This window comes from Mytilus edulis, chromosome 5 (assembly GCF_963676685.1).
Source record: "Mytilus edulis chromosome 5, xbMytEdul2.2, whole genome shotgun sequence".
NCBI classification, from domain to species: domain Eukaryota; kingdom Metazoa; phylum Mollusca; class Bivalvia; order Mytilida; family Mytilidae; genus Mytilus; species Mytilus edulis.
In genome coordinates, this window is record NC_092348.1 from 84,171,331 (window position 1) to 84,188,251 (window position 16,921).

General features: G+C 30.0%; 1 protein-coding gene across 1 annotated transcript in view; it reads right to left on the reverse strand.

The window, feature by feature from the left end:
• The window catches only part of LOC139525280 (uncharacterized), a 52,339-nt gene that overhangs the window by 25,904 nt on the left and 9,514 nt on the right, over positions 1 to 16,921 (reverse strand). Inside the window, exons 6-14 of the mRNA XM_071320482.1 lie at positions 12,753 to 12,782; positions 10,431 to 10,466; positions 8,779 to 8,808; positions 7,111 to 7,146; positions 5,564 to 5,593; positions 3,853 to 3,968; positions 2,876 to 2,885; positions 2,382 to 2,411; positions 726 to 761 (exon numbers count right to left, since the gene is read on the reverse strand). Of these exons, the coding sequence (XP_071176583.1) occupies positions 726 to 761; positions 2,382 to 2,411; positions 2,876 to 2,885; positions 3,853 to 3,968; positions 5,564 to 5,593; positions 7,111 to 7,146; positions 8,779 to 8,808; positions 10,431 to 10,466; positions 12,753 to 12,782 (354 nt within the window). The remainder of the gene's footprint in view (positions 1 to 725; positions 762 to 2,381; positions 2,412 to 2,875; positions 2,886 to 3,852; positions 3,969 to 5,563; positions 5,594 to 7,110; positions 7,147 to 8,778; positions 8,809 to 10,430; positions 10,467 to 12,752; positions 12,783 to 16,921) is intronic.

Sequence of the window (16,921 nt, forward strand, 5' to 3'; positions counted from 1 at the left end):
AACATTAAAACATATAATTGTTTTATAACTGGGTTATAATTCTATAAGATGAAACATTACACAAATTCTATATCTTTTGATAAAATGTACTAACGATTCGATAAGGCCAATATTTAATCAAACCATATGAAGCTGAGGCTGTTTCCATTTTTTGAATTGTTTAGGGGCATCTAGTTTTAGTCCTTTGTATGCAAAAGAACAATACCAATCAGGAAGTAACTTTTTGTTTTATTTCTTGAAACTTAGTATATATTTGACAGATTATTGGTGTATAAGAAATACTGATAACATTAAAAACTCGTTAACTTGGCACCCTTCCGGTCAACTTAAGTTTCGAAATTTAACAGATTCAAATTATTGAAGGTATCGATTCAAGTCCAGAAGATAGGCAGTACGTATATTTCGAAAAGGATTTTCTTATCGCAGATATAGATAACCTAAGCCGTATTTGGCATAACGTTTTGAAATTTTGGGTCCTCAATGCTCTTCAACTTTGTTCTTGTTTGGTTTTAAAACTATTTTAATCTGAGTGTCAAAAGTGAGTCTTATGTAGACGAAACGCGCGTCTGGTGTATTAAAATAAGCCTGGTACCTTTGATAACTATTGATGTCTCTCTAGTCATGCAAGGTGCAAACATCACTCACAAATAACTGCAACAAGATTGCTATAAATTTTTCAAAACAACTGTGCTCCTGAGGATCTTAAATTCTAGTTCAAAACTTACTGCATTAAAGTCATCTACATTTTGTGAATCCTGCCACTGAAAAAAAAATTGTGAATAAGGTGTTACAATTCTATCAAATTCAACATCATTAGTATTGTTGATGTCTGTTGAAATAGTATATTTAGACTTGATCATGTTATCATTAAATGATATGACTGTATACTGTGAATGGCAGTTGCAGTCTTGTCAATTATTGCTTCTTTCGGGAGGGGAAGGGGGAGGGGCTACTTTTTAGTTTTAACAATTATATATTGCAACACATAGTAAACAATATCAATAAAATACAGGTAAAGCTATGTATACAATTCCAATTTTTTTAATTGCCCTTCCTTTTATTTACATGTTCGAAATTAAACCATTAAAAACTTTGTGTTGTCAGTTTATTTTCGACTTACGACTTTAAGGGCCCTTTTATTGCTATCTTCTTCCTCTCTTTAACAAGTCATCTTATAATTTGATTTAAATTTACAAAAGCAAAAAAAAAAACAATTTTCATTCAAATAACAGATGATTTAGAAGTATTAATATAACAACTGTCAACCAAAGATTAAAAAACCACCAAATAAGCAACGATAACTATAAGTCACCGTACGATATTTTTCTAATTGTTATATGCGGTATTCTCTGAAACGAACATTCTTCAAATTTTTGTTTCAGTTCCTGTTAGATTTTAGCACTGTTATTGAAGTTTAATAAATTGGAGACTTTGAAATAAATATATTGTTCATATTAGTTTAGATGGGTATCAGGAACTTTTTACCCTCAAAAGCACCTGATATCACCCACAGTTTTTGTAGAGGTTCATGTTGAGCAGTTTTTGGTTTTCTATTTTGTGTTTTGTGTAATGCTTGTTTTTTTGTCTGTATTTGTCTCTTTTTCTTTTTTGCCATGACGGTTTTTGTTTTTTTACGACTTATGACTTTGAATGTCTCTCTTTGCTATGTGAATATGGACTTTCCAAATAGATTTTCCTCTGAGTTCAGTATTTTTGTGATTTTATTTCTTTTTTTTTTTATCATACTCCTCTCTATCACAATTGTATACAATGAAATATGAACAATTTGCACGGTGTTTAGTATTTTTGTGATTTTACTTTTTTTTTATATATCATACTCCTCTCTTTCACAACTGTATACCATGAAATATGAAACAGTTTGCTCGGTGTTTAGTATTTTTGTGATTTTACTTCTTGATAGGATCAACTCAATATTTGATTACGCTTAATCATAACACAGAACGCAGAGAAGGGAATTTGCATCTACTCAATGTTTAGTTAAAGACTTCTTGTTTTAGTCCTTAATCAAAAGAAATATACCAAACATGAATTATGTTTTTGTGTTTTTTATTTCATAAAAGTTGAAGCGGATATGACAATGTAATTGTTATATAAGAAATAACTTTGATCATTTAAATGCACAAATGTGGTACACTTTTTCTCTCAAAATAACTGTTGACTTAAAACAGATCATTATCATTAAAGGTATCAAAATAAGTTAACCAAATTATAATTTTATCAATTAATGTCTTTGAAGTCATGCATGATGCAAACATCACTCAAGTTGTATTCAAATTGCAAAATGATTTTTTTTAAATTTGAACAGGAATTGTTGTCCTAGTAAATTAAATCTAAGTCTATACATCATTTACAAAACTTACTGCATCATATTGTTCTGCAGCAAGTGCTTCCTGTCAAGAAAAAACATATTTGAAATACTGAATTAAAGTTCTACATTATCATGAATATGTAATATCAGAAACATTATTGTTCTCTTTTGAATAGTCTACTAAAGGTTGGAGCATGAAATTAAATGGCTGTACTCTTTACGTACTCCTCACACGGCATACGGCATTCATGGTAATATTTATGTTTTTTTGACTTTTTTAGTATTGTTTTGGTTTTTTTTGCAATGAAGGGGAGGGGTACTTGACGCTTCGATTCTTTACAAGAGAATCGTATCTAACAGGAACCAATAAAGCGCTTATCTTTATTTCTACATTTTAAAGTTCCTGTACCAAGTCAAGAATATGACAGTTCTCGTCCATTCGTTTTTGATGCGTTCTGTTACTTGATTTTGCCATGTGATTATGGACTTTCCGAATTGATTTTCCTCTAAGTTCAGTATTTTTGTGATTTTACTTTTTATTCATACATGTTCTAGGCTATTAACAAATGGGTTTTAAAAAAGTATCATCCGTCTTTTTATGAATATGTTCGAAATTATACTTACAATTATAAGACATGATATAATTTGATAACAAAATAAAACTAGATATAGACCATTCCAATTCAATTAAAAACAATCTTGACCAAGATAACAGATGATTTAGGATAACCAATAAAACAGCTGCAAATTAATCTTATGGTGTACATGTACTCTTTATAGCTACTATTTTTCATTTTCTTAATTTGTTTTTAAGTTCGAATTATTTTTTGAAAATTGAATTGATGTTTGGAAAATTTGGATCCGTGAATGAATCCTGAAACATTAAAACATATAATTGTTTTATAACTGGGTTATAATTCTATAAGATGAAACATTACACAAATTCTATATCTTTTGATAAAATGTACTAACGATTCGATAAGGCCAATATTTAGTCAAACCATATGAAGCTGAGGCTGTTTCCATCTTTTGAATTGTTTAGGGGCATCTAGTTTTAGTCCTTTGTATGCAAAAGAACAATACCAATCAGGAAGTAACTTTTTGTTTTATTTCTTGAAACTTAGTATATATTTGACAGATTATTGGTGTATAAGAAATACTGATAACATTAAAAACTCGTTAACTTGGCACCCTTCCGGTCAACTTAAGTTTCGAAATTTAACAGATTCAAATTATTGAAGGTATCGATTCAAGTCCAGAAGATAGGCAGTACGTATATTTCGAAAAGGATTTTCTTATCGCAGATATAGATAACCTAAGCCGTATTTGGCATAACGTTTTGAAATTTTGGGTCCTCAATGCTCTTCAACTTTGTTCTTGTTTGGTTTTAAAACTATTTTAATCTGAGTGTCAAAAGTGAGTCTTATGTAGACGAAACGCGCGTCTGGTGTATTAAAATAAGCCTGGTACCTTTAATAACTATTGATGTCTCTCTAGTCATGCAAGGTGCAAACATCACTCACAAATAACTGCAACAAGATTGCTTTAAATTTTTTAAAACAACTGTGCTCCTGAGGATCTTAAATTCTAGTTCAAAACTTACTGCATTAAAGTCATCTACATTTTGTGAATCCTGCCACTGAAAAAAAAAATTGTGAATAAGGTGTTACAATTCTATCAAATTCAACATCATTAGTATTGTTGATGTCTGTTGAAATAGTATATTTAGACTTGATCATGTTATCATTAAATGATATGACTGTATACTGTGAATGGCAGTTGCAGTCTTGTCAATTATTGCTTCTTTCGGGAGGGGAAGGGGGAGGGGCTACTTTTTAGTTTTAACAATTATATATTGCAACACATAGTAAACAATATCAATAAAATACAGGTAAAGCTATGTATACAATTCCAATTTTTTTAATTGCCCTTCCTTTTATTTACATGTTCGAAATTAAACCATTAAAAACTTTGTGTTGTCATTTTATTTTCGACTTACGACTTTAAGGGCCCTTTTATTGCTATCTTCTTCCTCTCTTTAACAAGTCATCTTATAATTTGATTTAAATTTACAAAAGCAAATATTCAAATAACAGATGATTTAGAATTATTAATATAACAACTGTCAACCAAAGATTAAAAAACCACCAAATAAGCAACGATAAATATAAGTCACCGTACGATATTTTTCTAATTGTTATATGCGGTATTCTCTGAAACGAACATTCTTCAAATTTTTGTTTCAGTTCCTGTTAGATTTTAGCACTGTTATTGAAGTTTAATAAATTGGAGACTTTGAAATAAATATATTGTTCATATTAGTTTAGATTGGTATCAGGAACTTTTTACCCTCAAAAGCACCTGATATCACCCACAGTTTTTGTAGAGGTTCATGGTGAGCAGTTTTTGGTTTTCTATTTTGTGTTTTGTGTAATGCTTGGTTTTTTTTGTCTGTATTTGTCTCTTTTCCTTTTTTGCCAGGACGGTTTTTGTTTTTTACGACTTATGACTTTGAATGTCTCTCTTTGCTATGTGAATATGGACTTTCCAAATTGATTTTTCTCTAAGTTCAGTATTTTTGTGATTTTTCTTCTTTTTTTTTTATCATACTCCTCTCTATCACAATTGTATACAATGAAATATGAACAATTTGCACGGTGTTTAGTATTTTTGTGATTTTATTCTTTTTTTATATCATACTCCTCTCTTTCACAACTGTATACCATGAAATATGAAACAGTTTGCTCGGTGTTTAGTATTTTTGTGATTGTACTTTTTGATTTGATCAACTCAATATTTGATTACGCTTAATCATAACACAGAACGCAGAGAAGGGAATTTGCATCTACTCAATGTTTAGTTAAAGAATTCTTGTTTTAGTCCTTAATCAAAAGAAATATACCAAACATGAATTATGTTTTTGTTTTTTTATTTCATAAAAGTTGAAGCGGATGTAATTGTTATATAAGAAATAACTTTGATCATTTAAATGCACAAAGTTGGTACACTTTTTCTCTCAAAATAACTGTTGACTTAAAACAGATCATTATCATTAAAGGTATCAAAATAAGTTAACCAAATTATAATTTTATCAATTAATGTCTTTGAAGTCATGCATGATGCAAACATCACTCAAGTTGTATTCAAATTGCAAAATGATTTTTTTTAAATTTGAACAAAAATTGTTGTCCTAGTAAATTAAATCTAAGTCTATACATCATTTACAAAACTTACTGCATCATATTGTTCTGCAGCAAGTGCTTCCTGTCAAGAAAAAACATATTTAAAATACTGAACTAAAGTTCTACATTATCATGAATATGTAATATCAGAAACATTATTGTTCTCTTTTGAATAGTCTACTAAAGGTTGGAGCATGAAATTAAATGGCTGTACTCTTTACGTAATTTTCACACGGCATTCATGGTAATATTTATGTTTTTTTGACTTTTTTAGTATTGTTTTGGTTTTTTTTTTGTAATGAAGGGGAGGGGGTACTTGACGCTTCGATTCTTTACAAGAGAATCGTATCTAACAGGAACCAATAAAGCGCTTATCTTTATTTCTACATTTTAAAGTTCCTGTACCAAGTCAGGAATGTGACAGTTCTCGTCCATTCGTTTTTGATGCGTTCTGTTACTTGATTTTGCCATGTGATTATGGACTTTCCGAATTGATTTTCCTCTAAGTTCAGTATTTTTGTGATTTTACTTTTTATTCATACATGTTCTAGGCTATTAACAAATGGGTTTTAAAAAAGTATCATCCGTCTTTTTATGAATATGTTCGAAATTATACTTACAATTATAAGACATGATATAATTTGATAACAAAATAAAACTAGATATAGACCATTCCAATTCAATTAAAAACAATCTTGACCAAGATAACAGATGATTTAGGATAACCAATAAAACAGCTGCAAATTAATCTTATGGTGTACATGTACTCTTTATAGCTACTATTTTTCATTTTCTTAATTTGTTTTTAAGTTCGAATTATTTTTTGAAAATTGAATTGATGTTTGGAAAATTTGGATCCGTGAATGAATCCTGAAACATTAAAACATATAATTGTTTTATAACTGGGTTATAATTCTATAAGATGAAACATTACACAAATTCTATATCTTTTGATAAAATGTACTAACGATTCGATAAGGCCAATATTTAGTCAAACCATATGAAGCTGAGGCTGTTTCCATCTTTTGAATTGTTTAGGGGCATCTAGTTTTAGTCCTTTGTATGCAAAAGAACAATACCAATCAGGAAGTAACTTTTTGTTTTATTTCTTGAAACTTAGTATATATTTGACAGATTATTGGTGTATAAGAAATACTGATAACATTAAAAACTCGTTAACTTGGCACCCTTCCGGTCAACTTAAGTTTCGAAATTTAACAGATTCAAATTATTGAAGGTATCGATTCAAGTCCAGAAGATAGGCAGTACGTATATTTCGAAAAGGATTTTCTTATCGCAGATATAGATAACCTAAGCCGTATTTGGCATAACGTTTTGAAATTTTGGGTCCTCAATGCTCTTCAACTTTGTTCTTGTTTGGTTTTAAAACTATTTTAATCTGAGTGTCAAAAGTGAGTCTTATGTAGACGAAACGCGCGTCTGGTGTATTAAAATAAGCCTGGTACCTTTAATAACTATTGATGTCTCTCTAGTCATGCAAGGTGCAAACATCACTCACAAATAACTGCAACAAGATTGCTATAAATTTTTCAAAACAACTGTGCTCCTGAGGATCTTAAATTCTAGTTCAAAACTTACTGCATTAAAGTCATCTACATTTTGTGAATCCTGCCACTGAAAAAAAAAATTGTGAATAAGGTGTTACAATTCTATCAAATTCAACATCATTAGTATTGTTGATGTCTGTTGAAATAGTATATTTAGACTTGATCATGTTATCATTAAATGATATGACTGTATACTGTGAATGGCAGTTGCAGTCTTGTCAAGTATTGCTTCTTTCGGGAGGGGAAGGGGGAGGGGCTACTTTTTAGTTTTAACAATTATATATTGCAACACATAGTAAACAATATCAATAAAATACAGGTAAAGCTATGTATACAATTCCAATTTTTTTAATTGCCCTTCCTTTTATTTACATGTTCGAAATTAAACCATTCAAAACTTTGCGTTGTCAGTTTATTTTCGACTTACGACTTTAAGGGCCCTTTTATTGCTATCTTCTTCCTCTCTTTAACAAATCATCTTATAATTTGATTTAAATTTACAAAAGCAAAAAAAAACAATTTTCATTCAAATAACAGATGATTTAGAATTATTAATATAACAACTGTCAACCAAAGATTAAAAAACCACCAAATAAGCAACGATAACTATAAGTCACCGTACGATATTTTTCTAATTGTTATATGCGGTATTCTCTGAAACGAACATTTTTCAAATTTTTGTTTCAGTTCCTGTTAGATTTTAGCACTGTTATTGAAGTTTAATAAATTTGAGACTTTGAAATAAATATATTGTTCATATTAGTTTAGATGGGTATCAGGAACTTTTTACCCTCAAAAGCACCTGATATCACCCACAGTTTTTGTAGAGGTTCATGTTCAGCAGTTTTTGGTTTTCTATTTTGTGTTTTATGTAATGCTTGTTTTTTTGTCTGTATTTGTCTCTTTTCCTTTTTTTGCCATGACGGTTTTTGTTTTTTACGACTTATGATTGGAACATAACAGGAAGACTTTGAATGTCTCTCTTTGCTATGTGAATATGGACTTTCCAAATTGATTTTCCTCTAAGTTCAGTATTTTTGTGATTTTACTTCTTTTTTTTATCATACTCCTCTCTTTCACAATTGTATACAATGAAATATGAACAATTTGCTCGTTGTTTAGTATTTTGTGATTTTACTTTTTTTTTATATCATACTCCTCTCTTTCACAACTGTATACCATGAAATATGAAACAGTTTGCTCGGTGTTTAGTATTTTTGTGATTTTACTTTTTGATATGATCAACTCAATATTTGATTACGCTTAATCATAACACAGAACGCAGAGAAGGGAATTTGCATCTACTCAATGTTTAGTTAAAGAACTCTTGTTTTAGTCCTTAATCAAAAGAAATATACCAAACATGAATTATGTTTTTGTTTTTTTATTTCATAAAAGTTGAAGCGGATATGACAATGCAATTGTTATATAAGAAATAAATTTGATCATTTAAATGCACAAATGTGGTACACTTTTTCTCTCAAAATAACTGTTGACTTAAAACAGAACATTATCATTAAAGGTATCAAAATAAGTTAACCAAATTATAATTTTATCAATTAAAGTCTCTGAAGTCATGCATGATGCAAACATCACTCAAATTGTATTCAAATTGCAAAATGATTTTTTTTAAATTTGAACAGGAATTGTTGTCCTAGTAATCTTAAATCTAAGTCTATACATCATTTACAAAACTTACTGCATCATATTGTTCTGCAGCAAGTGCTTCCTGTCAAGAAAAAACATATTTAAAATACTGAATTAAAGTTCTACATTATCATGAATATGTAATATCAGAAACATAATTGTTCTCTTTTAAATAGTCTACTAAAGGTTGGAGAATGAAATTAAATCGCTGTACTCTTTACGTACTCTTTACACGACATTCATGGTAATATTTATGTTTTTTTGACTTTTTTAGTATTGTTTTGCTTTTGTTTTGTAATGAAGGGGAGGGGGTACTTGACGCTTCGATTCTTTACAAGAGAATCGTATCTAACAGGAACCAATAAAGCGCTTATTTTTATTTCTACATTTGAAAATTCCTGTACCAAGTCAGGAATAAGACAGTTCTTGTCCATTCGTTTTTTATGCGTTTTGGTATTTGATTTTGCCATGTGATTATGGACTTTCCGAATTGATTTTCCTCTAAGTTCAGTATTTTTGTGATTTTACTTTTTATTTATACATGTTCTAGGCTATTAACAAATGGGTTTTAAAAAAGTATCATCCGTCTTTTTATGAATATGTTCGAAATTATACTTACAATTATAAGACATGATATAATTCGATAACGAAATAAAACTAGATATAGACCATTCCAATTCAATAAAAAACAAACTTGACAAAGATAACAGATGATTTAGGATAACCAATAAAACTGCTGCAAATTAATCTTATGGTGTACACGTACTCTTCATAGCTACTATTTTTCATTTTCTTAACTTTTTTTAAAGTTCGAATTATTATTTGAAAATTTTATTGATGTTTGGAAAATTTAGATCCGCGAATGAATTCTGAAACATTAAAACATATAATTGTTTTATAACTGGGTTACAATTCTATAAGATGAAACATTACACAAATTCTATATCTTTTGATAAAATGTACTAACGATTCGATAAGGCCAATATTTAATCAAACCATATGAAGCTGAGGCTGTTTCCATCTTTTGAATTGTTTAGGGGCATCTAGTTTTAGTCCTTTGTATGCAAAAGAACAATACCAATCAGGAAGTAACTTTTTGTTTTATTTCTTGAAACTTAGTATATATTTGACAGATTATTGGTGTATACGAAATACTGATAACATTAAAAACTCGTTAACTTGGCACCCTTCCGGTCAACTTAAGTTTCGAAATTTAACAGATTCAAATTATTGAAGGTATCGATTCAAGTCCAGAAGATAGGCAGTACGTATATTTCGAAAAGGATGTTCTTATCGCAGATATAGATAACCTAAGCCGTATTTGGCATAACGTTTTGGAATTTTGGGTCCTCAATGCTCTTCAACTTTGTACTCGTTTGGTTTTAAAACTATTTTAATCTGAGTGTCAATAGTGAGTCTCCGTGTTGAAGACCGTACTTTAACCTATAATGGTTTACTTTTTAAATTGTTATTTGTATGGAGAGTTGTCTCATTGGCACTCACACCACATCTTCCTATATCTACTTATGTAGACCAAACGCGCGTCTGGTGTATTAAAATAAGCCTGGTACCTTTGATAACTATTGATGTCTCTCTAGTCATGCAAGGTGCAAACATCACTCACAAATAACTGCAACGAGATTGCTTTAATTTTTACACAACAACTGTGCTCCTGAGGATCTTAAATTCTAGTTCAAAACTTACTGCATTAAAATCATCTACATTTTGTGAATCCTGCCACTAAAAAAAAATATTGTGAATAAGGTGTTACAATTCTATCAAATTCAACATCATTAGTATTTTTGATCTCTGTTGAAATAGTATATTTAGACTTGATCATGTCATAATTAAATGATATGACTGTATATTGTGAATGGCAGTTGCAGTCTTGACAATTATTGCTTCTTTCGGGAGGGGAAGGGGGAGGGGCTACTTTTTAGTTTTTACAATTATATATTGCAACACATAGTAAACAATATCAATAAAATACAGGTAAAGCTATGTATACAATTCTAATTTTTTTTAATTGCCCTTCCTTTTATTTACATGTTCGAAATTAAACCATTAAAAATTTTGCGTTGTCAGTTTATTTTCGACTTACGACTTTAAGGGCCATTTTATTGCTATCTTCTTCCTCTCTTTAACAAGTCATCTTATAATTTGATTTAAATTTACAAAAGCAAAAAAACAATTTTCATTCAAATAACAGATGATTTAGAATTATTAATATAACAACTGTCAACCAAAGATTAAAAGATCACCAAATAAGCAACGACAAAATTGAGAATGGAAATGGGGAATGTGCCAAAGAGACAACAACCCGACCATAGAAAAAAACAACAGCCGAAGGTCACCAACAGGTCTTCAATGTAGCGAAAAATTCCCGCACCCGGAGGCGTCCTTCAGCTGGCCCCTAAACAAATATATACTAGTCCAGTGATAATGAACGCCATACTAATTTCCAAATTGTACACAAGAAACTAAAATTAAAATAATACAAGACTAACAAAAGCCAGAGGCTCCTGACTTGGGACAGGCGCAAAAATGCGGCGGGGTTAAACATGTTTGTGAGATCTCAACCCTCCCCCTATACCTCTAGTCAAAAAAAGTAAACGCATAACAATACGCACATTAAAACTCAGTCCAAGAGAAGTCCGAGTCTGATGTCAGAAGATGTAACCAAAGAAAATAAACAAAATGACAATAATACATAAATAACAACAGACTACTAGCAGTTAACTGACATGCCAGCTCCAGACTACAATTAAACTGACTGAAAGATTATGATTTCATCATATGAACATCAGGCACAATCCTTCCCGTTAGGGGTTTAGTATCATACCATCATAACATATATGAAAAGAACATAACCCGTGTCATGCCAACAACTGGTTTTTGAATAAATGTGTTTAGTTCCGATGCAAAGACCCTATAAGTGAATCAATATTAACGCCAAAATATGTAATCTTTAATGACCTGACAACAGTATCGTAACTATATCCCTTCTTAATAAGTCTATTCAAAGGTTTTGTTAGTTTTTGAGGTGAATATTGACACCTTTGTGCTTTATAAAGAATATTTCCATAAAAAATTGGATGTGAAATACCTGAACGTATAAGAAGTCTGCATGTTGAGCTATATTTACGAATGATGTCCTTATACCGATGATAAAATTTAGTAAATGTTTTGACTAGTTTGTAATATAGAAAACGATAACTATAAGTCACCGAACGATATTTTTCTAATTGTTATTTGCGGTATTCTCTAAAAAGAAAATTCTTCAAACTTCTGTTTCAGTTCCTGTTAGATTTTAGCACTGTTATTGAAGTTGAATAAATTGGAGACTTTGAAATATATTGTTTATACTAGTTTAGATGGGTATCAGGAACTTTTTACCCTCAAAAGCACCTGATATCACGCACAGTTTTTGGTGAGGTTCATGTTGCGCAGTCTTTGGTTTTCTATTTTGTGTTTTGTGTAATGCTTGTTTCTTTGTCTGTATGTCTTTCTCTTTTCCTTTTTTTGCCATGGCGGTTTTTGCTTTTTACGACTTATGACTTTTGAATGTCCCTTTTATAACATACTCCTCTCTTTCACAATTGTATACAAATATTGTATGAAATATGAAACAATTTGCTCGGTGTTTAGTATTTTTGTGATTTTACTTTTTGATATGATCAACTCAATATTTGATTACGTTTAATTATAACACAGAACGCAGAGAAGGGACTTTGCATCTACTCAATGTTTGGTTATGTAAGAAATAACTTTGATCATTTAAATGCACAAATGTGGTACACTTTTTCTCTCAAAATAACTGTTGACTTAAGACGATCATTATCATTAAAGGTATCAAAATAAGTTAACCAAATTATAATTTTATCAATTTATGTCTCCGAAGTCATGCATGATGCAAACATCAATCAAATTGTATTCAAATTGCAAAATGATTTTTATAAAATTTGAACAGGAATTGTTGTCCTAGTAATCTTAAATCTAAGTCTATACATCATTTACAAAACTTACTGCATCATATTGTTCTGCAGCAAGTGCTTCCTGTCAAGAAAAATCATATTTAAAATACTGAATTAAAGTTCTACATTATCATGAATATGTAATATCAGAAACATTATTGTTCTCTTTTGAATAGTCTACTAAAGGTTGGAAAATGAAATTAAACCGCTGTACTCTTTACGTACTCTTTACACGGCATTCATGGTAAAATTTATGTTTTTTTTACTTTTTTAGTATTGTTTTGTTTTTGTTTTGTAACGAAGGGGAGGGGGTACTTGACGCTTCGATTCGTTACAAAAGAATCGTATCTAACAGGAACAAATAAAGCGCTTATTTTTATTTCTACATTTGAAAATTCCTGTACCAAGTCAGGAATATGACAGTTCTTGTCCATTCGTTTTTGATGCGTTTTGTTATTTGATTTTGCCATGTGATTATGGACTTTCCAAGATTCAAGATTCAAGATTTATTGATAACGCTCAGACACATAAATGTGTAACATGAAGTCAAAGTATAATACATAAACAATTGAACGACGAAATGAGCATGCAGTACTATCTAAACACATAGAAATACAAATGTAGATATTTTAGAATAAACAAGCAATTTTCTTAATAAAAAATGACAATCGTTTGTAGACTTCCATATTACATATGGACAATAATCCTTCCATTTTAATACATTGCGGATTAATAGTATAATATTTATGTAAGTAAAATTGAGAATGGAAATGGGGAATGTGTCAAAGAGACAACAACCCGACCAAATAAAAAACAACAGCAGAGGGTCACCAACAGGTCTTCAATGTAGCGAGAAATTCCCGCACCCGGAGGCGTCCTTCAGCTGGCCCCTAAACAAATATATACTAGTCCAGTGATAATGAACGCCATACTAATTTCCAAATTGTACACAAGAAACTAAAATTAAAATAAAACAAGACTAACAAAGGCCAGAGGCTCCTGACTTGGGACAGGCGCAAAAATGCGGCGGGGTTAAACATGTTTGTGAGTATTTGTTTCTATAATGAACAATAGAATCATGTTGACATACAAATAAAACATGAAATTCATCACCAATAAATTTATGACATAAAGTACATATTCTCTCTGGTCTAGGTACATTTTGCCAACGGCCTGTCTCGATTGGAATACGTAAGTTCGATGTCCTTAATTTAGCTATCCATCCCCTATTATGTTCAGATAGTCTGATCAGATATTTTTCTAATCCAAAGTCCTTTTTAAATGTCCCATAAAATTGTCCCCGGGACGAATTTTCTATATCGCCAAACCATGAGGTAATAAACTGATAACTCAATATACGATCGAGATATTTTTTTCACAAAAGCCAATTTGGTTCATGAAAATATATCCCAGACCAGTGTTGTTAAATATTGATTCGACAGAATCAATCCATTTGAAAACATAATGACCATGATTCTTCAATGATAACATCAGCCTGTACAAAGAACTACTGAGTTTACTGCTATTGTTTACAACTTTACACCAGTACGAAATCATCTACATTTTACTCGAATGTGCAGAGGAAATCTTCTCAATTCTCCATACACCATAAAATTGGGTGTAGTATTTCGAACTTTTAAAATTCTTTTGCAAAATTTCAAATGCATCTGTTCAATAATTTTCAAATTCTCAAAACCCCAAATTTCAGAACCATATAAAAGAATGGGTTCTATCATGTAATCAAATAATTTCAGTTGCAAATCTATAGAAATGTTTTCGTTTTTAACAATTCTATGTATAAAATGCATCGACTTATGTGCTTGATCAATAAGTTTCTTTTTGGTATCTATAATTGATATAATTCCGAATTGATTTTCCTCTAAGTTCAGTATTTTTGTGATTTTACTTTTTATTCATACATGTTCTAGGCTATTAACAAATGAGTTTTAAAAAAGTATCATCAGTCTTTTTATGAATATGTTCGAAATTATACTTATAATTATAAGACATGATACAATTTGATAACAAAATAACACAAGATAAAGACGATTCCAATTCAAATAAAAACATTCTTGACCAAGATAACAGATGGTTAAGGAGTACCAGTAAAACATATAATCAATCAAGGATTAAAAAACCAGCATGTAAACGTCAATTAATATATGATATCGTACGGATTTAAGTTCATTTATTTAAATGCTGTTTTCTCGATCTTTTTTGTATTTTTAAAAAGCTGGTGTGGTAATTCCTATAAAATTTTGACAATTGTTTTGTTGTAACTTTTTGTTACAATTTAAAAATAACTTTGTGTACATATGACAAGGTAATTGATGTGAACGAAATTAATTGACCTTTAAAATTCGTAAACTTGGCACCTTCTATCCGTCAACATAACTTTCGAAATTTAACAGTTGTAATATCACTAAGGAATCGATTAAAGTGCAGAAAATTTGGCATGTTTACAAAAACAAAGTCTTTCTAGTCAAGCACGATGCAACCCTTAATAAAAACTGCAAGAAGATTGTTATCAAACTAGAACAAAAGATGTCCTTCTAAGGGTATTAAATCAAAGTTCATACAAAACTTACTGCATAGGCAGAATCTTGTGCATCCTGCCACTGAAAGAAATATTGTATTTACCGGGTTACAATTCTATTACATACATCATCAATAGTATTCTCCTTGTTCTTTTTGAAGGATATACCTACGATTGAATCAAATCGCTATTAAATGAAATAACTAGACGCTGTAAACATTAGTTGACGTCAGGTCTATTGAGGGGGACTTTAGTTTTTAATTCTAAAAAATGCAAAAGAGTGGTAAACACAAAGGAAACTTTATCGATCAAATTCAAGATCAGTTATTTTGAGTTTACTTTTGTGTTTTTTAAATATCGTCCGTCCTTTGTAAAACATGGTCGTAATTAGACCGTTAAGGTAGATTCATGGTATACCGCCATCTTGGATTGTACAATTACAGTACACAATCGGTCTAGTTATTTGTCCAAATCAACAAATTTGGAAACAGATTTGCAATTTAATGGTTAGATTGTTTATCTATATTAATTTTGTATTATTCAAAATATTTTAACAAATATCAAGCTTTTTGGTTTTTAAAATCTTTTTTTTCAAATGAGCCATTTAAGGGGAGATAACTCTTTTAGTACAAAATTTATACTGAACTAATAGGGATTTTTTTTATTTTTACTTGTGGCAAAAACACAAGTTCGGTGACAACATGTTTTCTTTCTATTTTCTTAAAATATATTATGGAACCTATCTTCTCACAATTTATTTCAAAATTCTATCTCATACAATTTTTTCATGCACTCTTATGTGTTTTTTTAATGAACAAACTAACCAAATTTAGGCAGTTTTCAACGACTCATAGCTCAAAAAATAGAACGGTGACCCATACTTTTGTATATTTTTGAACAAAGCGTAATAAGATCTTCATTTTGGCAAATTATAAAAAAATTCTGTCTCAAAAAAAACTTACTTATGATCTACCTTAATAACAAGTCATAATATAATTTGATAACAAATAACACGAAAATAAGATGATTCTCATTCAAATGATAAAAAAAGCTGACGAAGATAACAGATAAATTAGGTTTATCGATATCGATACAATTACATTCAACCAAGAATTAAAAAAAACAAGCATGGGAACAATTAATATATGTCACCTTACGGCGTTTTGTATTTTGGTAAAGTTGCTGTATTCTCTATTCTTGCTTTCATATTTTAAGCTTGTGTTTAAGTTTGTATAATTTTATTACAATTGTATTGATGTCTTAAAGACGATGTTTTACTAACGATGCTATCAGGCCATTATTAATCAAAGTATAGGACGCTGAAAAAAGCTGTTGACATCTTAAGTTGTATCTTATATTTTATTTCTAGTTATAAACCGTATCAAAAAGAAACATAGAAAACACATATTAACTCTTTGTTACAATTTGATAAAGGTTAATGTGGATATGACAATGATATTACTGCATAAGAAATAACTTTGACAATCTAGATACAAAAACTTGGGTCAATTTTTCTCTCTACATAACTGTAGACATCATAAAAATGCAATATCATAAAAAAGAACCAATTTAAGTGGTTAAGATTAAAATTTTATCAATAAATTTCATTTTAGTCATGCATGATGCAAACATCACTCAAAATGTATTAAAAGTGCGTCATGATTGTTATCAAATTCGAACAGGAA